General features: G+C 42.6%; 1 protein-coding gene across 7 annotated transcripts in view; it reads right to left on the reverse strand.

Annotated features, from left to right (window-relative positions):
* Positions 1–18,182, reverse strand: part of RPS6KA2 (ribosomal protein S6 kinase A2) — a 196,359-nt gene that overhangs the window by 67,244 nt on the left and 110,933 nt on the right. For 5 of the 7 annotated variants that reach the window (XR_014006469.1, XM_081188222.1, XM_081188224.1 and 2 more), the window contains 2 exons: positions 5,251–5,367; positions 820–901 (listed from right to left, as the gene is read on the reverse strand). Coding sequence is in view for 6 of the 7 variants with exons in the window: in XM_081188222.1 (XP_081044348.1) it covers positions 820–901; positions 5,251–5,367 (199 nt within the window). In the remaining variant the exon portion in view is untranslated. Of the gene's footprint in view, positions 1–819; positions 902–1,323; positions 1,473–5,250; positions 5,368–8,554; positions 8,572–18,182 lie in introns of those variants that run through there. The other 2 variants (XM_081188226.1, XM_081188227.1) reach the window with 2 other exon arrangements.

An 18,182-nucleotide genomic window follows, 5' to 3' on the forward strand; every position in this document is an offset into this window, starting at 1 on the left:
AGTCATGTAGGGCTTTGTAGGTCAAAAAGAGTGCATGAAATTGGGCCCAGGAGCAAATCAAAGACCAATGCAGGTAAGAAAGGACTGGTGCAATGTGTTCACAGTAATGGAATCATGTGACATGCATCATCATTGTTTCATTGCTTCCTCGCCCTGCCCCTAAGCAGCAGCCAAGAACGTGGAGCAGGGTGATGTGATGATACCACATCAGAGGCTTCCATCAGTTTATATTTTCAGGGAGAGAAAGGGGAACTTCTTTTCACCTGCAACTTCATTGTGGGTGTCATCATGCCCTTCAAGACTGAATTAAAAGATGTAGACCTGAGGCGTAATCAATGCTGTCACACTCAGGGATGGCATAGGCATGGGGTAAAGTTAATTAGTCTGTGCACAACAAGGGAACTATGAGAAAGAAACAGCCCACCGCCTCTCCACAGGAAGGAGGCAATACACCAAATAACAAACCAGGAATCAGTGCCATTTGTTCATCAGTAAGCCTAAAATAAACGTAAATACTATAAGCGGAGATTATAAAGGGAGATAGAAGGAAGGTTTCAAAACACCTGCTAAATGTTTCAATGTCCACCTTCCTTTGTCATACATGATAAGCAGAAAGCTATACGGCTAGCCTGCTTTATCCACAGCTACCTATCTTGATTTAGATAAATAAAAGATCCAAACCCATAATGTAGTATCTAGAATGATGTGCTGTTTTATGCCATAGGAATACATACAGCAACTTCAAATGCAACAAAATATTTTGCCTATTAACAGCAGGCTGTATTGTACATACATTTGGAGCCCAATTAAACTTCCTACCTTTCAGAGTTGCTTTCTTAAGTACCTTCATTGCATACAATTGCCCAGCATCAGATCCTTTAACTTTCCTCACTAAAAACACCTGAAGTGAAAAAAGCACAAAAAGCAATAGATTAATGTATGTTTATTTTTGTTGTTGTTCATTTCATTTCTATGCCCCTTTATGTTTTTAAGAAAAATACCCTCCAAAGCAATAACCTATATTAAAACATCAAAAAAAAATCCAGAATAAAACATTACTAAAGAAAGTCAAATATATACATTCCAAGCAGCATAATTAACAGCAAACTAAAATATTATCTTAAAGATTTCAAAAGAAAGCATTACAAAGGAGGTCAACTACAGAATGCACATTTAACACAGCAAAGTTAACCAACTTAAAACAAAAATCTGAAACATGTTTACATGAATTGTTTTTGTAGCATTCATGCACTGGAAAGTAATACTGATTAAATTTCAAGTACAGTAAATGTGTAACCTCATTTCATAAAAACCATTCCCAACCTGGTGCCCTTCATGTGTTCAAGCACAACTCCCATTATTCCAGACCATTGGCCTTGTCGGTGAGGCTGCTGGGTGCTGTAGTGCAACAACATCTGAAGAGAGCTAGGTTGCTAAAGAATGTGGAAAAGGCCTTCAGTGTTAGTTACTAGTCATTTGTTAGCTGTTCCCTGATATAGAGTGTATTATCAGATTTTATTGTATTCCCCTCAAAACAGATGAGTCAGACAGGGAACACTGTGTGCTAAGAGAACATGAAAATAATTATAAAACTGCAGAAAAATACAACAAATGACAATGTGTTCTCTTTCAAGAGGAACAGCCATTTTAGATCTGGTCCTAACCAATGCTGATGACCTGGTTAGTGGGGTAGAAGTGGAAAGATCATTAGGCGCGAGTGATCATGCTCTTCTGAAGTTTACTATACAGCGGAAAGGAGCAGCCAAGCATACTAGGACTCAATTTCTTGACTTTAAGAAAGCCGATTTCATAAAACTTAGGGAAGTGCTGGGTGAGATCCCATGGACAGTAATACTAAAAGGAAAGGGAGTTCATGATGGCTGGGAGTTTGTTAAGAGGGAGATAGTAAAAGCACAACTTCAGGCAATACCAATGAGATGGAAACATGGAAGGTGCCTAAAGAAGCCAGGGTGGCTATCTAAAGAACTTTTAACTGAGTTAAGATTAAAAAAGGATGTGTACAAAAAATGGAAAAGGGGGGAAACCACCAAAGAGGAATTCAAACAAATAGCCAGCACATGTAGACACAAAGTCAGAAAAGCTAAAGCACAGAATGAACTCAGGCTTGCTAGAGAGGTTAAAAGCAACAAAAAAGGCTTTTATGGGTATGTCCGTAGCAAAAGGAAGAACAAAGAAACAGTGGGGTCACTCAGAGGAGAAGATGGTGAAATGCAAACAGGGGACACAGAAAGGGCTGATCTCCTCAATGCCTTCTTTGCCTCAGTCTTCTCCAATAAAGAAAACAATGCCCGACCTGAAGAATTTGGAGCAAATGATTCAGCAGAGGAAACATAGCCCAGAACAACTAAGGAGGTAGTACAAGAATACTTGGCTATTCAAGTCTCCAGGGCCAGATGAACTGCATCCAAGAGTATTAAAAGAACTGGCAGATGTGATCTCAGAACCACTGGCAATCATCTTTGAGAATTCCTGGAGAACAGGCGAAGTCCCGGCAGACTGGAGGAGGGCAAATGTTGTCCCTATTTTCAAAAAGGGGAAAAGAGAGGACCCGAATGATTATCGCCCAGTCAGTCTGACATCAATACCAGGGAAGATTCTGGAGTAGATCATTAAGCAAACAGTCTGTGAGCACCTAGAAAGGAATGCTGTAATCATCAATAGTCAGCATGGATTTCTGAAAAATAAGTCATGTCAGACTAACCTGATCTCGTTTTTTGACAGAATTACAAGCCTGGTAGATGAAGGGAACGCAGTGGATGTAGCCTACCTTGATTTCAGCAAGGCATTCGACAAGGTGCCCCATGATATTCTTGTAAAGAAGCTGGTAAATTGCGGTCTTGACTATGCTAACACTCAGTGGATTTGTAACTGGCTGACTGATCGAACCCAAAGGGTGCTCATCAATGGTTCCTCTTCATCCTGGAGAAGAGTGACTAGTGGGGTGCCACAGGGTTCTGTCTTGGGCCCGGTCTTATTCAACATCTTTATCAATGACTTGGATGATGGACTCAAGGGCATCCTGATCAAATTTGCAGATGACACCAAACTGGGAGGGGTGGCTAACACCCCAGAGGAGAGGATCACACTTCAAAACAACCTTGACAGATTAGAGAACTGGGCCAAAACAAACAAGATGAACTTTAACAGGGAGAAATGTAAAGTATTGCACTTGGGCAAAAAAAATGAGAGGCACAAATACAAGATGGGTGACACCTGGCTTGAGAGCAGTACATGTGAAAAGGATCTAGGAGTCTTAGTTGACCACAAACTTGACATGAGCCAACAGTGTGACGCGGCAGCTAAAAAAGCCAATGCAATTCTGGGCGGCATCAATAGGAGTATAGCATCTAGATCAAGGGAAGTAATAGTGCCACTGTATTCTGCTCTGGTCAGACCTCACCTGGAGTACTGTGTCCAGTTCTGGGCACCACAGTTCAAGAAGGACACTGACAAACTGGAACATGTCCAGAGGAGGGCAACCAAAATGGTCAAAGGCCTGGAAACGATGCCTTATGAGGAACGGCTAAAGGAGCTGGGCATGTTTAGCCTGGAGAAGAGGAGGTTAAGGGGTGATATGATAGCCATGTCCAAATATATAAAAGGATGTCATATAGAGGAGGGAGAAAGGTTGTTTTCTGCTGCTCCAGAGAAGCGGACACGGAGCAATGGATCCAAACTACAAGAAAGAAGATTCCACCTAAACATTAGGAAGAACTTCCTGACAGTGAGAGCTGTTCGACAGTGGAATTTGCTGCCAAGGAGTGTGGTGGAGTCTCCTACTTTGGAGGTCTTTAAGCAGAGGCTTGACAACCATATGTCAGGAGTGCTCTGATGGTGTTTCCTGCTTGGCAGGGGGTTGAACTCGATGGCCCTTGTGGTCTCTTCCAACTCTATGATTCTATGATTCAAAACACCACTATGCCTTATTGCTTTTAAAGGGAACCATGATCTGCAAAATAATTTCCTATAACTCCATCAACTAAAAAGAAAGAAAGAAGCGGAACTCTTTTGTGGAGCCATTTTAACACACACACACACTGCAGTGGTTTGGCCAGGGGCAGGAACATTAGCCATTGTATTGGAGATCATACGGTTGTGGCTGCATAGTAAACATATTACTTATCTTTAAAGAGGGATTGGATTTGAAAAGGCAAATGAGGATGGAAGCGGGGCAGGAATCAGAACAGATTATACACAGGCAGGATCACACCCAAGACCCGGCTTGTCTCCCTTTCCACTGCAAGACCACATTGTGCCTCCCACAAGGCATGGGTGGAAGGAGCCATTCAGTTTCCATGGTCAGGCAGCCCTGCTGTATCATGGCACAGGGCAGACCTGGACTGACAGGCTCAATCAGTGCGTTGGACAGTTTTCAGAGTGGGGCTAGGGAGCAGAACCAGGGGCGCCGACTTATAAAAAATATTGGGGGAGCCCGCGAAAGCTCATGAATAATAAATAAGCTCATGAATATGCAGATAAAGTGGCACCACCTCCTCGTGAGCGAATAGGGGAGAGCGTGCTGCGCCTATTAATCAGCTCCGAAGGAAATTGGGTGGAGCTTTTGCTCGGGAGGGAGGGCAGGAGGCATGCAGCCCGACCCTGTGCGTTTTGGGCTGGGGGAGGGGCGGCGGTGGCGCTCTGCTGGAGGGTCGCCCGAGATTATTGGGGGGGGCTGAGCCCCCCCAAACGAATTTTTGAGGGGGCTCGGGCCCCCTCAGGCCCCATGGAGTCGGCGCCTATGAGCAGAACATAAAATACATGGCGACATGTCAACATCAGCGTGCTGTAAATTTCCCTATCCCACGCAGTTGGTTACCGCTTGTACAAGACAGTGCAATGACACCCCCTTATCCATTTTGCCTTACCAAGGAAGAGTGGAAGAGGCGATGACATAGTGCTAATGCTTTGATGGCAGCCATGCATCAACTGTAGTATCTGTTTTGCCCAAAGTGACCTGATGAAGTGTTGAGGACTCATAGTACTTACAAATTTAAGTTAAACGTGCTAAGTACGAAGGAGGGAAGATGAGCATATTTCCTTCCAGTGCATCTTACTGCTTTGGAAGAGACTAAAAAGAGGGGGAAAGTTACTCAAACCTCATTGACTGTTTCTCCCTTGGAATCTCCAAAGCAGATCTTAAGAGAGTATGAGCTAAGGATCAAGTTGTTTCTTGAATTTAGTGCTGATTCCAGATTGCACCTTAGCATATTGCACATTGTAAAATCTTACCTTTCCATAGGAGCCTTGCCCCAACACTTTCAGCAACTCAAACTGTGATGGGTCTGCCTTTTCAAAACCTTCTTTTACATGATGACTGATGTCTATCTCCTTCACAATACCTTCTTCCTGTGAATAAGAGAGAAACAAAGCAAAGCACACTTCTTAGCATGGATAAAACAAATTATATCACTTATTCTAACATTCTAACATTATTTCTTTTCGTTTTTTTACTGAGAGACCAAGAATCCTACTCCTAAAACTATTAACACCCTCTCTTTTTCACACATTTTTTTTTGCAGAATATATTGAGTCTGAATGTGAGACATCAAACTCTGTCTTACTTCTACCTAGGATATATAGCTAGCTAAAAAGAGAACCTGTAAATTGAAACAAAAGAATCAGTTCCTGAAGCTGTTGGGCTCAGCCAATCAGCCGAGCACAGATCACATATTTTGTTAAAACTAGGAACAGGGAAAGAATAGGTACATTTTTATGCTACTGCATTCTTAGAGCACTTGGGCCTCAGAATGCCTCCCAGCAGACATCACACGTGTTCATCTCTATAGAATCAAAGAATTGTAAGGTACCCAAAGGGTTATCTAGCACAACCCCATGCAATGCAGGAATCAGAATTAAAGAATCCCTGGCAGAGGCCCATCCAACTTCTGTTTAAAAACTTCTATCACCTTCTGAGCTATAGTCCATTTCACTGTAGAACAGTTCTTAGTGTCAGAAGGTTCTTCCTAATGTGGAATTTCCTAATGTGGAATCTCCTTTAATGTAATTTGAACCCATTGGTTCAAACTGTAATATTTTCGGTTATAAAGGTGGATGAAAGAAACCTTGATTATAGTAGGCAACGGAGAGAAAATATTGCTTCATACTCTCCAGGAAGTAGAAAGAGATGTTGCCTACACTCATCTCTCCATACAAAGAAATCTGCAAATTACAGTGGTCATCAGGAAAACAAGGACACAGCACTATCTGTTTTTTGCTGGCATTTGCAGAGGCAGCATCAGCCCAGATAAATAAAAGATAAAAAAGCAGCCTTCCTCCCTTTTACCTCCACAGTTTGAACTTTTCCACTTATTATGCACTTCTTTGCTCCTGATACTTTAAAAAGTTCATTTGATAAGACAATGCAACTACCTGAATGCAGTGGCGGAGGAAGTCGCTCGGGTGCCTTGGGACGGGGTGAGCCGCCCATAGGAGCAGGGCGAACCGGCGGCCTCCAGAGTCTGCCTACCTCCTCCCACTCAACTGCCCTACAGCTGGGGGAGAGGCAGTGGGCGGACTGTTTGGGCAGCGCAGAGCCTGCGTGCACCCAAGCCACTGCGTCTCCCTCAGGAGAGACACGTAGCTTGGGTGCGCTGCAGGCCCCACAGTAAGTGCAGCCCGGCAATTTGTCACCCCCTCAGTGGTGACACCCAGGGTGGCCCACACCCATCGCACCTCTTCCTCTGCCCCTGCCTGAGCGCTAAAGAAAGGGTAGTAGCTTCCACATTCTAAACAGAGGGAAAGTTTTTAAAACTGAGGAGAAGAAATCAACATCTGCTACGTTGGAAAGTTATCTGATGAAGGCTGCAGCTCACTTGTGCCCTACAGCTGGATTATCATTTGTGCATGGAATTTTATGCAGCAACATCTATATAGAATCATATAATTATTGTAAGTTAGTGTATTGTAGAGATGGGCTGGCCTTACACAGTAAGTTCTTACTGAAAGCTGAAAGGCTGGCTCATTTCACTATGGGGTATTTGTGTGTACTGTATTTCTATTTAAATTACAGTAATTATTTTTAAATCTGTACCTATACATATGAATTAACACTCTTTTATTTCTTTTTTCATTATGCATTTTCCCCCCTCTTTGGGGGATGGTTTGATCCTGCCTTGTCCTTGTTATCTATAATTTAAGCAAACTGTAGGTCCCAGAGTTTCAATGTCATAGGAAACTGTGGTTTGTTTAGAATCAAAAGCAAAAGTTTCCAATTTCCTTCAGATAGAGAGAAAGGAGAAGGGAAACAGAACTGCATCAGCCTGAGCTGACACAGCAATGAACAGGCACAGCAACATGGTGGGGCCCAAGGGCCTGACCAGGGGCATTCTGAGGAATGGCTGAAGGTTGCTTTGAGCAGTGCCTGCCCAGTGCCTTAGTGCAGAAAAGAGGAGAAAGTGATGCCTGTCCATGCTGCCATCTGCCACCAACACCATCTGGCAAGCTTCAGGGTGTGTGGGGGTCCCTACCATATTCCAGGGTGGTATGCCTTACCTTTGAGAGGACCCTACGCATATATTAGTGTGGGACAGGAAAGTTGGGATTTGCAAGTGCCAGGATTCTCGTGATGCAGGAGTCCTGGAAGCTTGTGAGATTTGTTTTGATAATATCTCTTTATTTACAAATGTAAAGGTTGGGGGTGAGGAGGAGCAGGCACGTAAGCAGTGCTAGTTCCTAAAATAGCACCAGTCCCTCCAAACAGCAGCAGCCCCTCAAGACAGCTTCCTGGCAAGCCACTGCAAGAGCTCTTTTTGTGACAAAACAGAAGCTGTAAAACTGTTCCCTTCAGCAACTACCTAGGCAGAGGGGCTGTGACCTGAATTCCAGTGGCTTGCCAGGAATAATTACCAGCCATCAGAGACCATACAAGACAAGCACCTTCTGCTCTCAAGTTATACAAAGACCTAGAGAGAAGGTTGTTTTGCAGAAGCCTGGAAGCACACTCACAACAAACAGAGAACGCTTAATGCTCAGGTTGTCCAAGTGTTTTTGGAGTGAGGTCTAAATATTCCAGAAGATTTACAGATACTTTCACCATGTTTATGTAGCTTGGTGGATTTATGTAGCAGGGTTTTCCCCCACAGCCATTTAGCTAAATGCCTTAACCTCATCATTCTGCCAAAGCAAAGGTATTTGAATTTATGATATTCCATTACAAGCTGCTACAAAATTTCTTGCACAATGAACACTCAATTAGCAGATTTTCATTTTCCTTTATTAATCAAAGTAAACAAAATGCAGAAGAATTGTAAAACCTGATTTCCAAAAGAGAACTTTGTTGACTTTCATAATCTGAAAGATTCCACATCACCCTTCTGGATGTATTTTGTGTTTGTATCAGTAAAAAGATAGGTGCATTTGACAAATTCTCAAATGAATTACATCAATTGATTACGTACATCCTCAAATTAATTAGCATCTTGAGTTTAAATTACCATTTGTCTCTCATGATTCATGTAATAAACAGCATATTTTCATTGTATTAGAATATCCATTTCTTAAATATTAGTCAATGAAAATGTTTGATAACATTTACCTAATAGTAGAACCAACCCTCCACAGTGAGTTCATTACGGAAATGAAATCTGAACCAAGTCCTTGCAGACTGAGAGCTCATTCTCCTAGCCACCATATGCAGCCGCTTCAAGTTAGGAAACGTTGCAGCTTTCTCCCTTGGGATCCACGGCTACTTTGATCTCTTCAACACATTTTGCCTTACTGCTTGCATACCCTTCTTGCTCCTTTCCATCATGAAGAAAAGTTTGGATTTCATCTCCCGCTTTATCACTAACCTAAGGACTCTCAAAGTGGCTAACGTTCTCCTTTTCCTTCCTTCCGCACAACAAACACTCTGTGATGTGAGTGAGGCTGAGAGACTTCAAAGAAGTGTGACTAGCCCAAGGTCACCCAGCAGCTGCATGTGGAGGAGCGGAGACGCGAAGCCAGTTCACCAGATTACGAGACTACCACTCTTAAACACTACAGCACACTGGCTCTCAAGTCCTACTGGACTGCAGCTTTTTTGGACAGCTCCACTGCATGGCAGCACAAGAGGTTTTATGGACTTCTTGAGGTACTAATTCCTTGTTCAGAGTCCATGGAATAAGAGGACAGATAGATATCCCAGGTGTTCTGGATTTATATATTCAGACTTCAGAGAGACATCCAGTGCAAACAGGCTATTGAATCACTGAGTAAATTTAACTCCAACCCATGACAAACAAAGCTGGATTTACTGTGTTAAAACATTTTTTCCCCTTCAAAAAAGGGCAACACCATAGCTGTTGTCCTAAGCCTGGTTATCTGAAGTCACTGAGACCTGACCCTGTTCACAAGATGATGGGGGTGGGGAGGCACATTACTTCCATCTCCTCCATCAAATCTCCTCACTTGGTCCCACTGCCCTCCACACATTGGAGGGCAAATATTTGCAGTGGGGAGTCATCGTGGGGGCTCCTTGTGCTTATTTAGAGCCTAGCATGTTCAGGGCCCTCTATGAGTGTGGCAGGCAGCAGGGCTGGGCAACAGGGATTTAATGGAGAGGGTGCAGCTAGTGAACACATCCCTCCTGATTTTAATTACATGATGAGAGCAATGGCTACTTAGTACCTTAATTGTCAGTAATCATGTTTAGGAGTAGGATGCTAAGCTGAAAAGTGCTCCACTTTCTCAGCTGCTTGTAAAACCGACGTGCTGCTATCACTTGCTGGGTGAGAACATAACTCAGGAACATCTGACTCCAGCCACAATGGAATCTTTTGTGATGACAGCCTTAGTTGAAACTGCTTTAAGTCAAAACTGCCACAGAGCAAAGGCCAGCATGTCATCGGGCAAACTGAATTAAATGGACAAATTTTCTCCCAAACATAAGACCTCTTGTGATCAATGTTGTTCGTGCCCATTGACGCACAAAGAGTGCCACTGTCCTTGCCAATTAAGTGAGCCAGCAATCGGCTACTGTGCCATGACTTGTAGCTCTTTGTGCTAAGTCTTGTTGTGGAGATTTGATTTCAGCGGGGGAATGCAGTAGTGTCTTTAGCTCTTTTGTTGCAGCAAGAAACATACTTCAGCAAAGCATCATCTAAATAAAGCACTCTCTATGGTGAGTAAATGAAGTTCTGTGAAGAGCAACAACAGGAGAAAATGCCAAGGGGGAATGAATAATTGGTTCTGAAGATGGAGGGACTGGTGAAGAAGAATTTGTCAGCAAGGCAGGAGAGAATGATTTTAGATTGGGCATTACTTAGTATGTTTTGGTTTCGTATGACCTGCCTTTAGTTGGATATATTACTGAATTTTTGTTATTTGTTTACTTGTTGCTGTGGTTCCATAACAATTTGGAAACACTTAAAAAACAATAATAATTTTTTTAAGAGAGGCAAGAGAGACAGAAAAACAGCTATAAGCGTGTTCTGTAAATTCCACGATGTCAGCAGCCCTTCTTTTCTTTACAACATCCTCTTATTCCTAGCCCACAGTGACAAGCAAATTTCATTTTCTGGAACAGCAACATTTAGCAATTGCTATGATAGGCAATAGGCAGTCTGTGGTTAAATCTGGTTGTAGAGATTTTCAGTGTAAGTGAGGAGAGTGTGCAAGATGGACAGGACTGGCATACATTTTAGAGCCCCAAACCGTCCTTTTGAAGATGCTTGTTGAATCCCTTGTTCCTTTAAGCAGGAAATCTGGGCCTGAGTTCAACATCAGGTCCTCCTCTTTTCCTACACGCATCCTCCTTATTCCAGTACTTCTTCCCCACTTCCATTTCTCCTCTCCCTGTGCTCCCGTTTTGTCCTGACTTTCTCTGTGCCAGCAATCCTTTGCTTCCTGTAGGCTTCTCAGCCTGAAAATATGACCCTGCTTCTTGCCACACTGTGACAAAGATAAGTATTCCTCCAACCCCTTTGTAAAGGGGTTCCTTCTTCCTTCTGCAGCTACTTCCCCACTCTATATGCTGATGGAGGAGGCAATTCAAAGTGCTGGATTTGACCTATAAAGCCTTAAACAGCTCAGGACTGCAACACCTCAAGGACCGCCTCTTTCCATATGTACCTACCTGGACCCTGCGATCATCTTCTGAGGCCCTCCTTCGTGTGCTGCCTCCTCGAGAGGTCTGGAGGGTGGCAACACGAGAACGGGCCTTTACTGCAGTGGCTCCCCGTCTATGGAATGCTCTCCCCAGGGAAGTTTGCCTGGCGCCTTCATTATACACTTTTAGGTGCCAGGAAAAACATTCCTTTTTAACCAGGCCTTTGGTTGATCTTATTGACATCCAATACCCTTTTAGAATGCGGTTCTTTTTTTGGGGGGGGGGTTACTGGATTATTGTTTCTGGTTTGATTTTATATGCTGTGGTCTTGTTTGTGGGTATAGGGCATGTATAAATTGAATAAACAACAACATCATCCCTGGTGACTGGTCATCATCACTGCACTATGCCACTTCTGGCTTGCCAATGTTTACAACTTGTTGGGCCAGACGTGGTGGAGTGCAGAGATTAGCATCAGTCACAATCAATCCTTTAAGATGGCCCTTGGATGATCACCAGCCCATGTGTGTTATGAACATCAGTAAGTTAGGAAGGAAAGGCATTGGCTCCTTACCCTCACTTGCTGCAAAGAACTGACCATCTGGTCAATCCAGCTGCTGACTACTGCTCTAAATTCTTAGTACTCTAGGAGAGATAGTCTTGCATGGAGTACCATTCTAAATAAATGAGGAAAACAACCCATACTTTTAAATAGAGCAAATGCAGGTGTTTATTATATAAGGTTTGTTGATGACAGCACTAGTAGAGGGGGAAATGTCAAATATATTCCGCAACGACAGATTTTAAGTGAGAACTGGGTGTCACTGTCTGCGGCAGCTAATCAGCAAGATGAAGTACAAGTGGAACAATAATTATCCCCTCTTAATCATCCAGACCTGTCTATCACCTCTTCAATAAATATGAAGTTGCTAGACAAGTATTTCACAATGAAAATACAACATCCAGGCATGTTCCAGTTGGACTGTCTCTCCCTCCCCACAGTCGCCAATTTTACATGTTATACTGTTTGTCTTAGTAATAATTTAGTACTACTTATCCATTGCATTTACATACTGCCTTTCTGCCAAGGCACCCAAGGAAGTACATAAATGCAGTGAATAAATAAATAATATATTTCTTTTTGTGCACACTTTCCTCTAATACATGAATTTCTTTGAATGCTATTTGGTTGGAGAACTGCATTACAAAATTCAGATAACTGTGGATTTTAATGGACGGCTTTTTTTCAGTTCTCATATTATTTCAAAAACAATGTATTTGATAAATTCAGCTTTATATGCAAACTGAAATAAATTTATTCCACACCTCTAGTTACAACTGTACTGTAACACGACACACTTTACACGAAACCAGTATAACCGAAACTGTGGCACATCGTGCCTCATAACATCTAATTTCTTCTGCAATACAGCCTACAAAAGGCGGCTACGGAGTCTAGGCAATGATGTCTACAGTTTCAAAGATTTGATGCCTTCCTTATGCTTATTTGAAATAATAGAATTAGCTCTTTTGTATAGCCTTTTCCTCTTCCCCTTCCCAGGGTCTCTGTGGCTACAGATATGCTTCCTATTCTGACCTAGATCAGGAAAAAGAGAAGATAGGGCTCCCTCACGCTCCCAAAATAAAATAGCAGAGTGCATAAAGGGCACACACGTTTCCGTTTCGCTAACTGCCTTTATTACTAAATGCAGTGATCTACAATTTAAAATAACTTTTTAGAAAGTACCTTTTGCATTTGGAGGTGATAATTAACCTAAGTGGGTAGCCCATTTGCCACACTTCCTTTGGGGAAAATGAAATGCCCTTTCTCATTCCTTCTTTCCCACTCCAATTGCAGAAATAGAAAAAACTTAAATGCCTCACAATTCCAGCACCGAACTAAGTAAACACCGAAATGAAATACCTACAAGGACACCTGAGAGGTGCAAAAAATGAAATACCTTTCTAAACTATTAAATATATCCTCAAAGAAGCCTGGACATGTTTCATTTCCTTGACAGCTATTTCCAATCATGAGACCAGATTGCACAGTTTGCACAGAGACATATGCATGTTTTCAAATCTCCAAGCTTTTTTTGTTCTTTCATACACTCATTTTACCTCCCACTTCTTGGAGAATAACAAGATATTGAGCCAGTTTGGATGATCACATGAACCTGAGATAGGCTTGAGCCTTTTGCTTGCACATAGAGCAGTAGTACTCTATCCTTCACATCAGCTGCTATCAAACCAGGAAATATCTCATTAATCATAGTCTCAGAACCAGAATACTATGATTAGCCAGCTCTGGAACAGGCCAGGATATTAAGCTAACCTCACACCTTGGTTTACTTTTCTGGCTTGCTACAAAGCTATTCACCATAGTTTAGGGTTGCCATATTTCAAAAAGTGAAAATCCAGACACTAAAGTTGTAGAGCTGTTTTGGCAAAGTTTTGAGCTTTTGGGAGGGGGGGAGGGGGGCAAAGTCTTTTAGCTTTTTTTTCTTTTCAAAATCTCAAAAAAATGAAGTTTTAAATGTATTTTTGAGATATTTTTAGGGAAATTAGTCCAAAATTAGTCCAAAAGTCATGGGTTGCCATACGCCTGGGTTTTGCCGGACATTGCTAACAATTTTTGGAAATTTCCCCCCAAAGCTATTTCCGACAGATGAATCTTGAACATATGGCAGCTCTACCATAGTTTCCCAGCTCAGACAGAACAGAAAGCTATGGTTCAGTAGAGACTTCCTGACTTGCCAGATTCTTGTGCCAGAGCAGCAGCAGTTGGTTAAAGTTTCCACAACAAATATGCTTACTACCCAATATGCCACCCTTAGATTTTTTGTGTCTCCCCCCCCCGCCGTGTGCACTAATGTAAAGGCACAGTAATTTGTCATGCAAAATTCTGCAGATAGAATTGTTCAAGTCACCCTCTAGAAAACAATACCACTGGGGGGGGGGTGGGATTTAATTTCACAACTTGAACCTGCTCATGTTGCAGGGGGGGGGGGTAAGAGAGTTCTGCCAGAAATCTTACTTGCCATATGTATGGAGAAATAAAAGAAGCACCAAGTTAGTACACCGGAGGAGGAGGAAGAAGAAGAAGAAGAAGAAGAAGAAGAAGAAGAAGAAGAAGAAGAAGAAGAAGAAGAAGAAGAAGAAGAAGTAGTAGTAGTAGTAGTAGTAGTAGTAGTTTGGGTTTGATATCCCACTTTATCACTACCCGAAGGAGTCTCAAAGCAGCTAACATTCTCCTTTCCCTTCCTCCTGCACAACAAACACTCTGTGAGGTGAGTGGGGCTGAGAGACTTCAAAGAAGTGTGACTGGCCCAAAGTCACCCAGCAGCTGCATGTGGAGGAGCGGAGACACGAACCCGGTTCACCAGATTATGAGTCTACTGCTCTTAACCACTACACCACGTTGGCGTAATGAATGAGGAAGAAGCCACTTGCAAGAGCAGTGTCACTTTTCTTCACAGGTCAAATCAGTGATTCAAGCAGACCATGCACCCTTTTTCTAGAAAGAAAATGCCATCCAGTAGATTACAGTCACCTGCTACTCATTGATTAAATATATTGGTCTCTGAAATGAATCACATAGCAGCCTTCTTTCAGAAATTGTACTATATATTCCAGGAAATTTATTTCCTTCTCATGTTCCAGGGCCTGATATTTGCACAATGACAAGAGATATCTGCTGAAGGACCAGTTCACAGCTGTGTAGTGACTCAGACAGCCAACAGGACAAAGCTGCCATGTCTTCTTTATCCTTGATGAGGCAGATAAAGACCCAAACTAGCTTAAATGCAGTAGGGGCCCTGAAGGCACATTGCGAGGAAAAATAACAAATCAAAACCCTTAACACAGGTTTGGAGTGAATTATAATGGGCATACAGGCACAAGAAACTCAGTGGAAAATAACTTTTAAAAGGATGTTCATTTTAATAGACCGGATGTTTTATTTAGGTGAGGTTAGGTCCTATTTTTTTAAATATAACTTGACACATAGTTGAAATGATATGAAATAGCCACAATGCATTTCTGTTGTGAGTGAGCTTGATCTTTCTCTGTACATCAGCACAGCAGTATCTGGCTCCTTTGGGTTCACAGGATATGTAAAGGCTGATCCCAACCTTCACCAGCCAGAGTAAACAATTACTAGGGAGCACAGCAGTTGGCCATTACAACAAGCTAGTCAAGATGGGAAGGGTCAACTATGATAAAGTGGTAGAACCATTGTTTTTAATGACTCTGCGGAATGCCATTTTAGAAGGAAAATAAAGGCTGAAAAGATTACTGCATGAAGGCTTTGTTCCACGGAAGTCCAGCGAATTATGCTTTGGTGAAGGGTTTTAAATTTTCTTAGTCTGTGTTCAATACAAAGGACAAACTAATCATAGAAATATTGCAATGCTAATAAATAATGGAAGGGAAATTTGATACCTTCTATCATTCATCTGCGGAAGGGGCTCTACTCAGGTTTCTACCTGCAAATTACAATTTGTGACAGTCACTTCCAGCCTGATTCATTTCAGGCACCCTCACTTTTTGAGTGAGGGACCATATCTTCCACGTATACAATAGCCACACACTTCATTATTGCTGCTGATGTAATCAGGAACAAATACAACTTTTCATAGCGTAGAATCTAGTACAAGGTATCAAAGTTGGGAGATTTGCTATGAATTATGAGGTTTTTAAAAAAGATGTACACATCCAGTCGTAGTGGTAATACGTAGTTAATTTACGTAAGAAGGCTTTAACAAACACTGATTTTTCTAAGCAAAACGTTTAAATCTGTTCTGTGACATGGCCAGTGTCATTATCTTGACATTCAGTAGCAACCTAGACCATGGACACAGAGGGTTAAGGTACCAGTGGTTGCTCTCTGAGGAGACACAGGACATGAGTCTCACAGCTGAGGCTGAGCTTAACAACCAGGGACCCCCTGAGTCCAGGGCTCCTGAGTATCAGAACCCTGAGCCTGCAAGTCATAAAGTTTCCATGAAAGGGCCAACATCTTCACCCCAAAGGACCTTATTCCCCATCAATCTGGCTCATCAATCCAGGCAGGGTTCCAAGCCAGAGGGCTGCCCTTTTGTGACTCTGCTTGCCTCAGCAAAGCCTGAGAAGAGTAGTCAGTGCCATGGAGCACAAAGGGATCAGCTGAGGCTGAGCATATGCTTTGCTTCCTGGGCTCTGTTGTGGGTTCTGAGAGAGCTACCTTTGGGATTCCTGTTCTGTACTGAACCTTCCTGCCTGTTTCTTGCCTCTCCTCTCCTCCAGATGGCTTACTGGCTGTGCGCCCCCCTGATTCGTCCTTGGGCTCCGTTTCACCAGAGCCAGACAACTGGATCCTTTCGGTTAACAAATCAACCTGGGCCCCTCACTGGGTGAACTTGTCTGTTATCTGCCAGATAGTGCAACCATCTTTGAATAAACTGTCTCATTAACTGACCACATTTGTGCTTAATTTGCAGTTATGTCTCAGAGTTCCAGCAAACATTTGCTGAGTAATGCCTCTGTTCCACTGCAGGCTCTGACACAGCACAGACTGTGATATAATGCAGTTTAAAAGTGCTGACCAAGCTGAGTAACTATTGCCTTGGTTAAATGAAGGTGCCCTAGGCTCAAAAGCGGTTGATAGAACACAACGAAATGCCATGAACTACAAAGACTAAATAGAAAACACTTTTCTATATAGACATATAATTTTGTGATTAGGGAAAAAATGGAGGAGGTGGTGGAGGAGAAAGAAATGATTGCACTGTTCTTGAAGGAGTGATGACTATGACACAGTATCTTTCTTTTTTGTTAATAGTGCTTTAATATGATCCCCGAGAACCACTTGAGTGGGTGATAATAGGGCCAAACTGTTTTGTGTATCCCTTAATGGAATAATTTATTTTTGAATCTCCTTTTTTTATAAACTAACTCAGCGTTGCTCAGATAGCAGGCCAGGACCAATCAATGGGCCTTGGGCCACTTTCAGATGGGCCTCAATGTCACAGCCTGCTCATTGACACCTCACTTGCCTGCCTCACCCCCTAAAAATGCTGCAGCCTTTGGATTGAACCACCACCACCCACTCCTTGCATGCTGAGTAGAGATAGTCAGGAGACAGAGAATTTGATCTGTTTGTGGATGAGAGAAAGAAGGTTTCTCTCTTCAGAAGGAAAGGCTCAGAAGAGTTGTTGATGGGAAATAGAGAGGCAAAAAGTTATCACCATTTGAAGGAAATTAATAAACTGGGAATAAAAATGAAGCGTTAAGAGAGGAAACTGTTATCAGAAGGAGAAGTAAATGTAAAGGACCAAGGAGGATGGATGGAAGAAACTGGTGGCGGTGAAGGATTGGGGTGAGGGGATCAGGTGCAATATGAGTGCGGATGAAGAATGGGAGCAGAAATTACAGGAAATGGATAAAGATACTTTAAGAGATGTGAGGGTGGGAGGGGAAAATATAAAAAAACCAAGCCTTCTCTGCTTAGAGCCTTAGGATCTGCCTAAAATGGTGAAGCTAGTACTGGTACCTCCAGAGCAAATGTCTGTACTTGTTTGGAGGAGCTCTGTGGTACAAGAAAAATGATGTGGCAAAGAATTTCCCCATTTCCAAGGACTGAGTAAATATCAGTAGAAACTGTTGTTAGCAATGGCCAGCTGATTATGCCAAACGTGCCTGCATCTGCCAGCATTTTGTGACTGGCTTTGCTCCTTAACCACCCTTTTGTGACTCAGCAATTTTCAGGTATGTCAAGTGGGCCCAAGAGATAGAAAGTTTTGAGAACTCCTGAAGTAGCCAATGATGTGGAAGAAGGTATTAGACTGGGATACCCAGAGCCCACATCAATTTTCCACTGTGGCTGACCATGAGCAGCATATACTCTATGCAAATTCATTTTCAGGTCTCTGTCAAGACACATGATCTTAATTCTGAAATACCCTAAACTATATGGAATTCCTGGTAGTGAAAACTGAAGAACAGAATTGGCTGACTCACTCACTTGCCTTCTATATCTTACAGAGCCAGAAAAGCTGATCCTGCATGCCATGGAAGCTACAACCATACAAGCAGCAACTTGCCTCAGTTGCTCCAGCATCCTGCATTAGGGAACAAAAACACAGAGCTGCTCTCC

Source organism: Podarcis bocagei, assembly GCF_964188305.1.
Source record: "Podarcis bocagei genome assembly, chromosome: 3".
NCBI classification, from domain to species: Eukaryota; Metazoa; Chordata; class Lepidosauria; order Squamata; family Lacertidae; genus Podarcis; species Podarcis bocagei.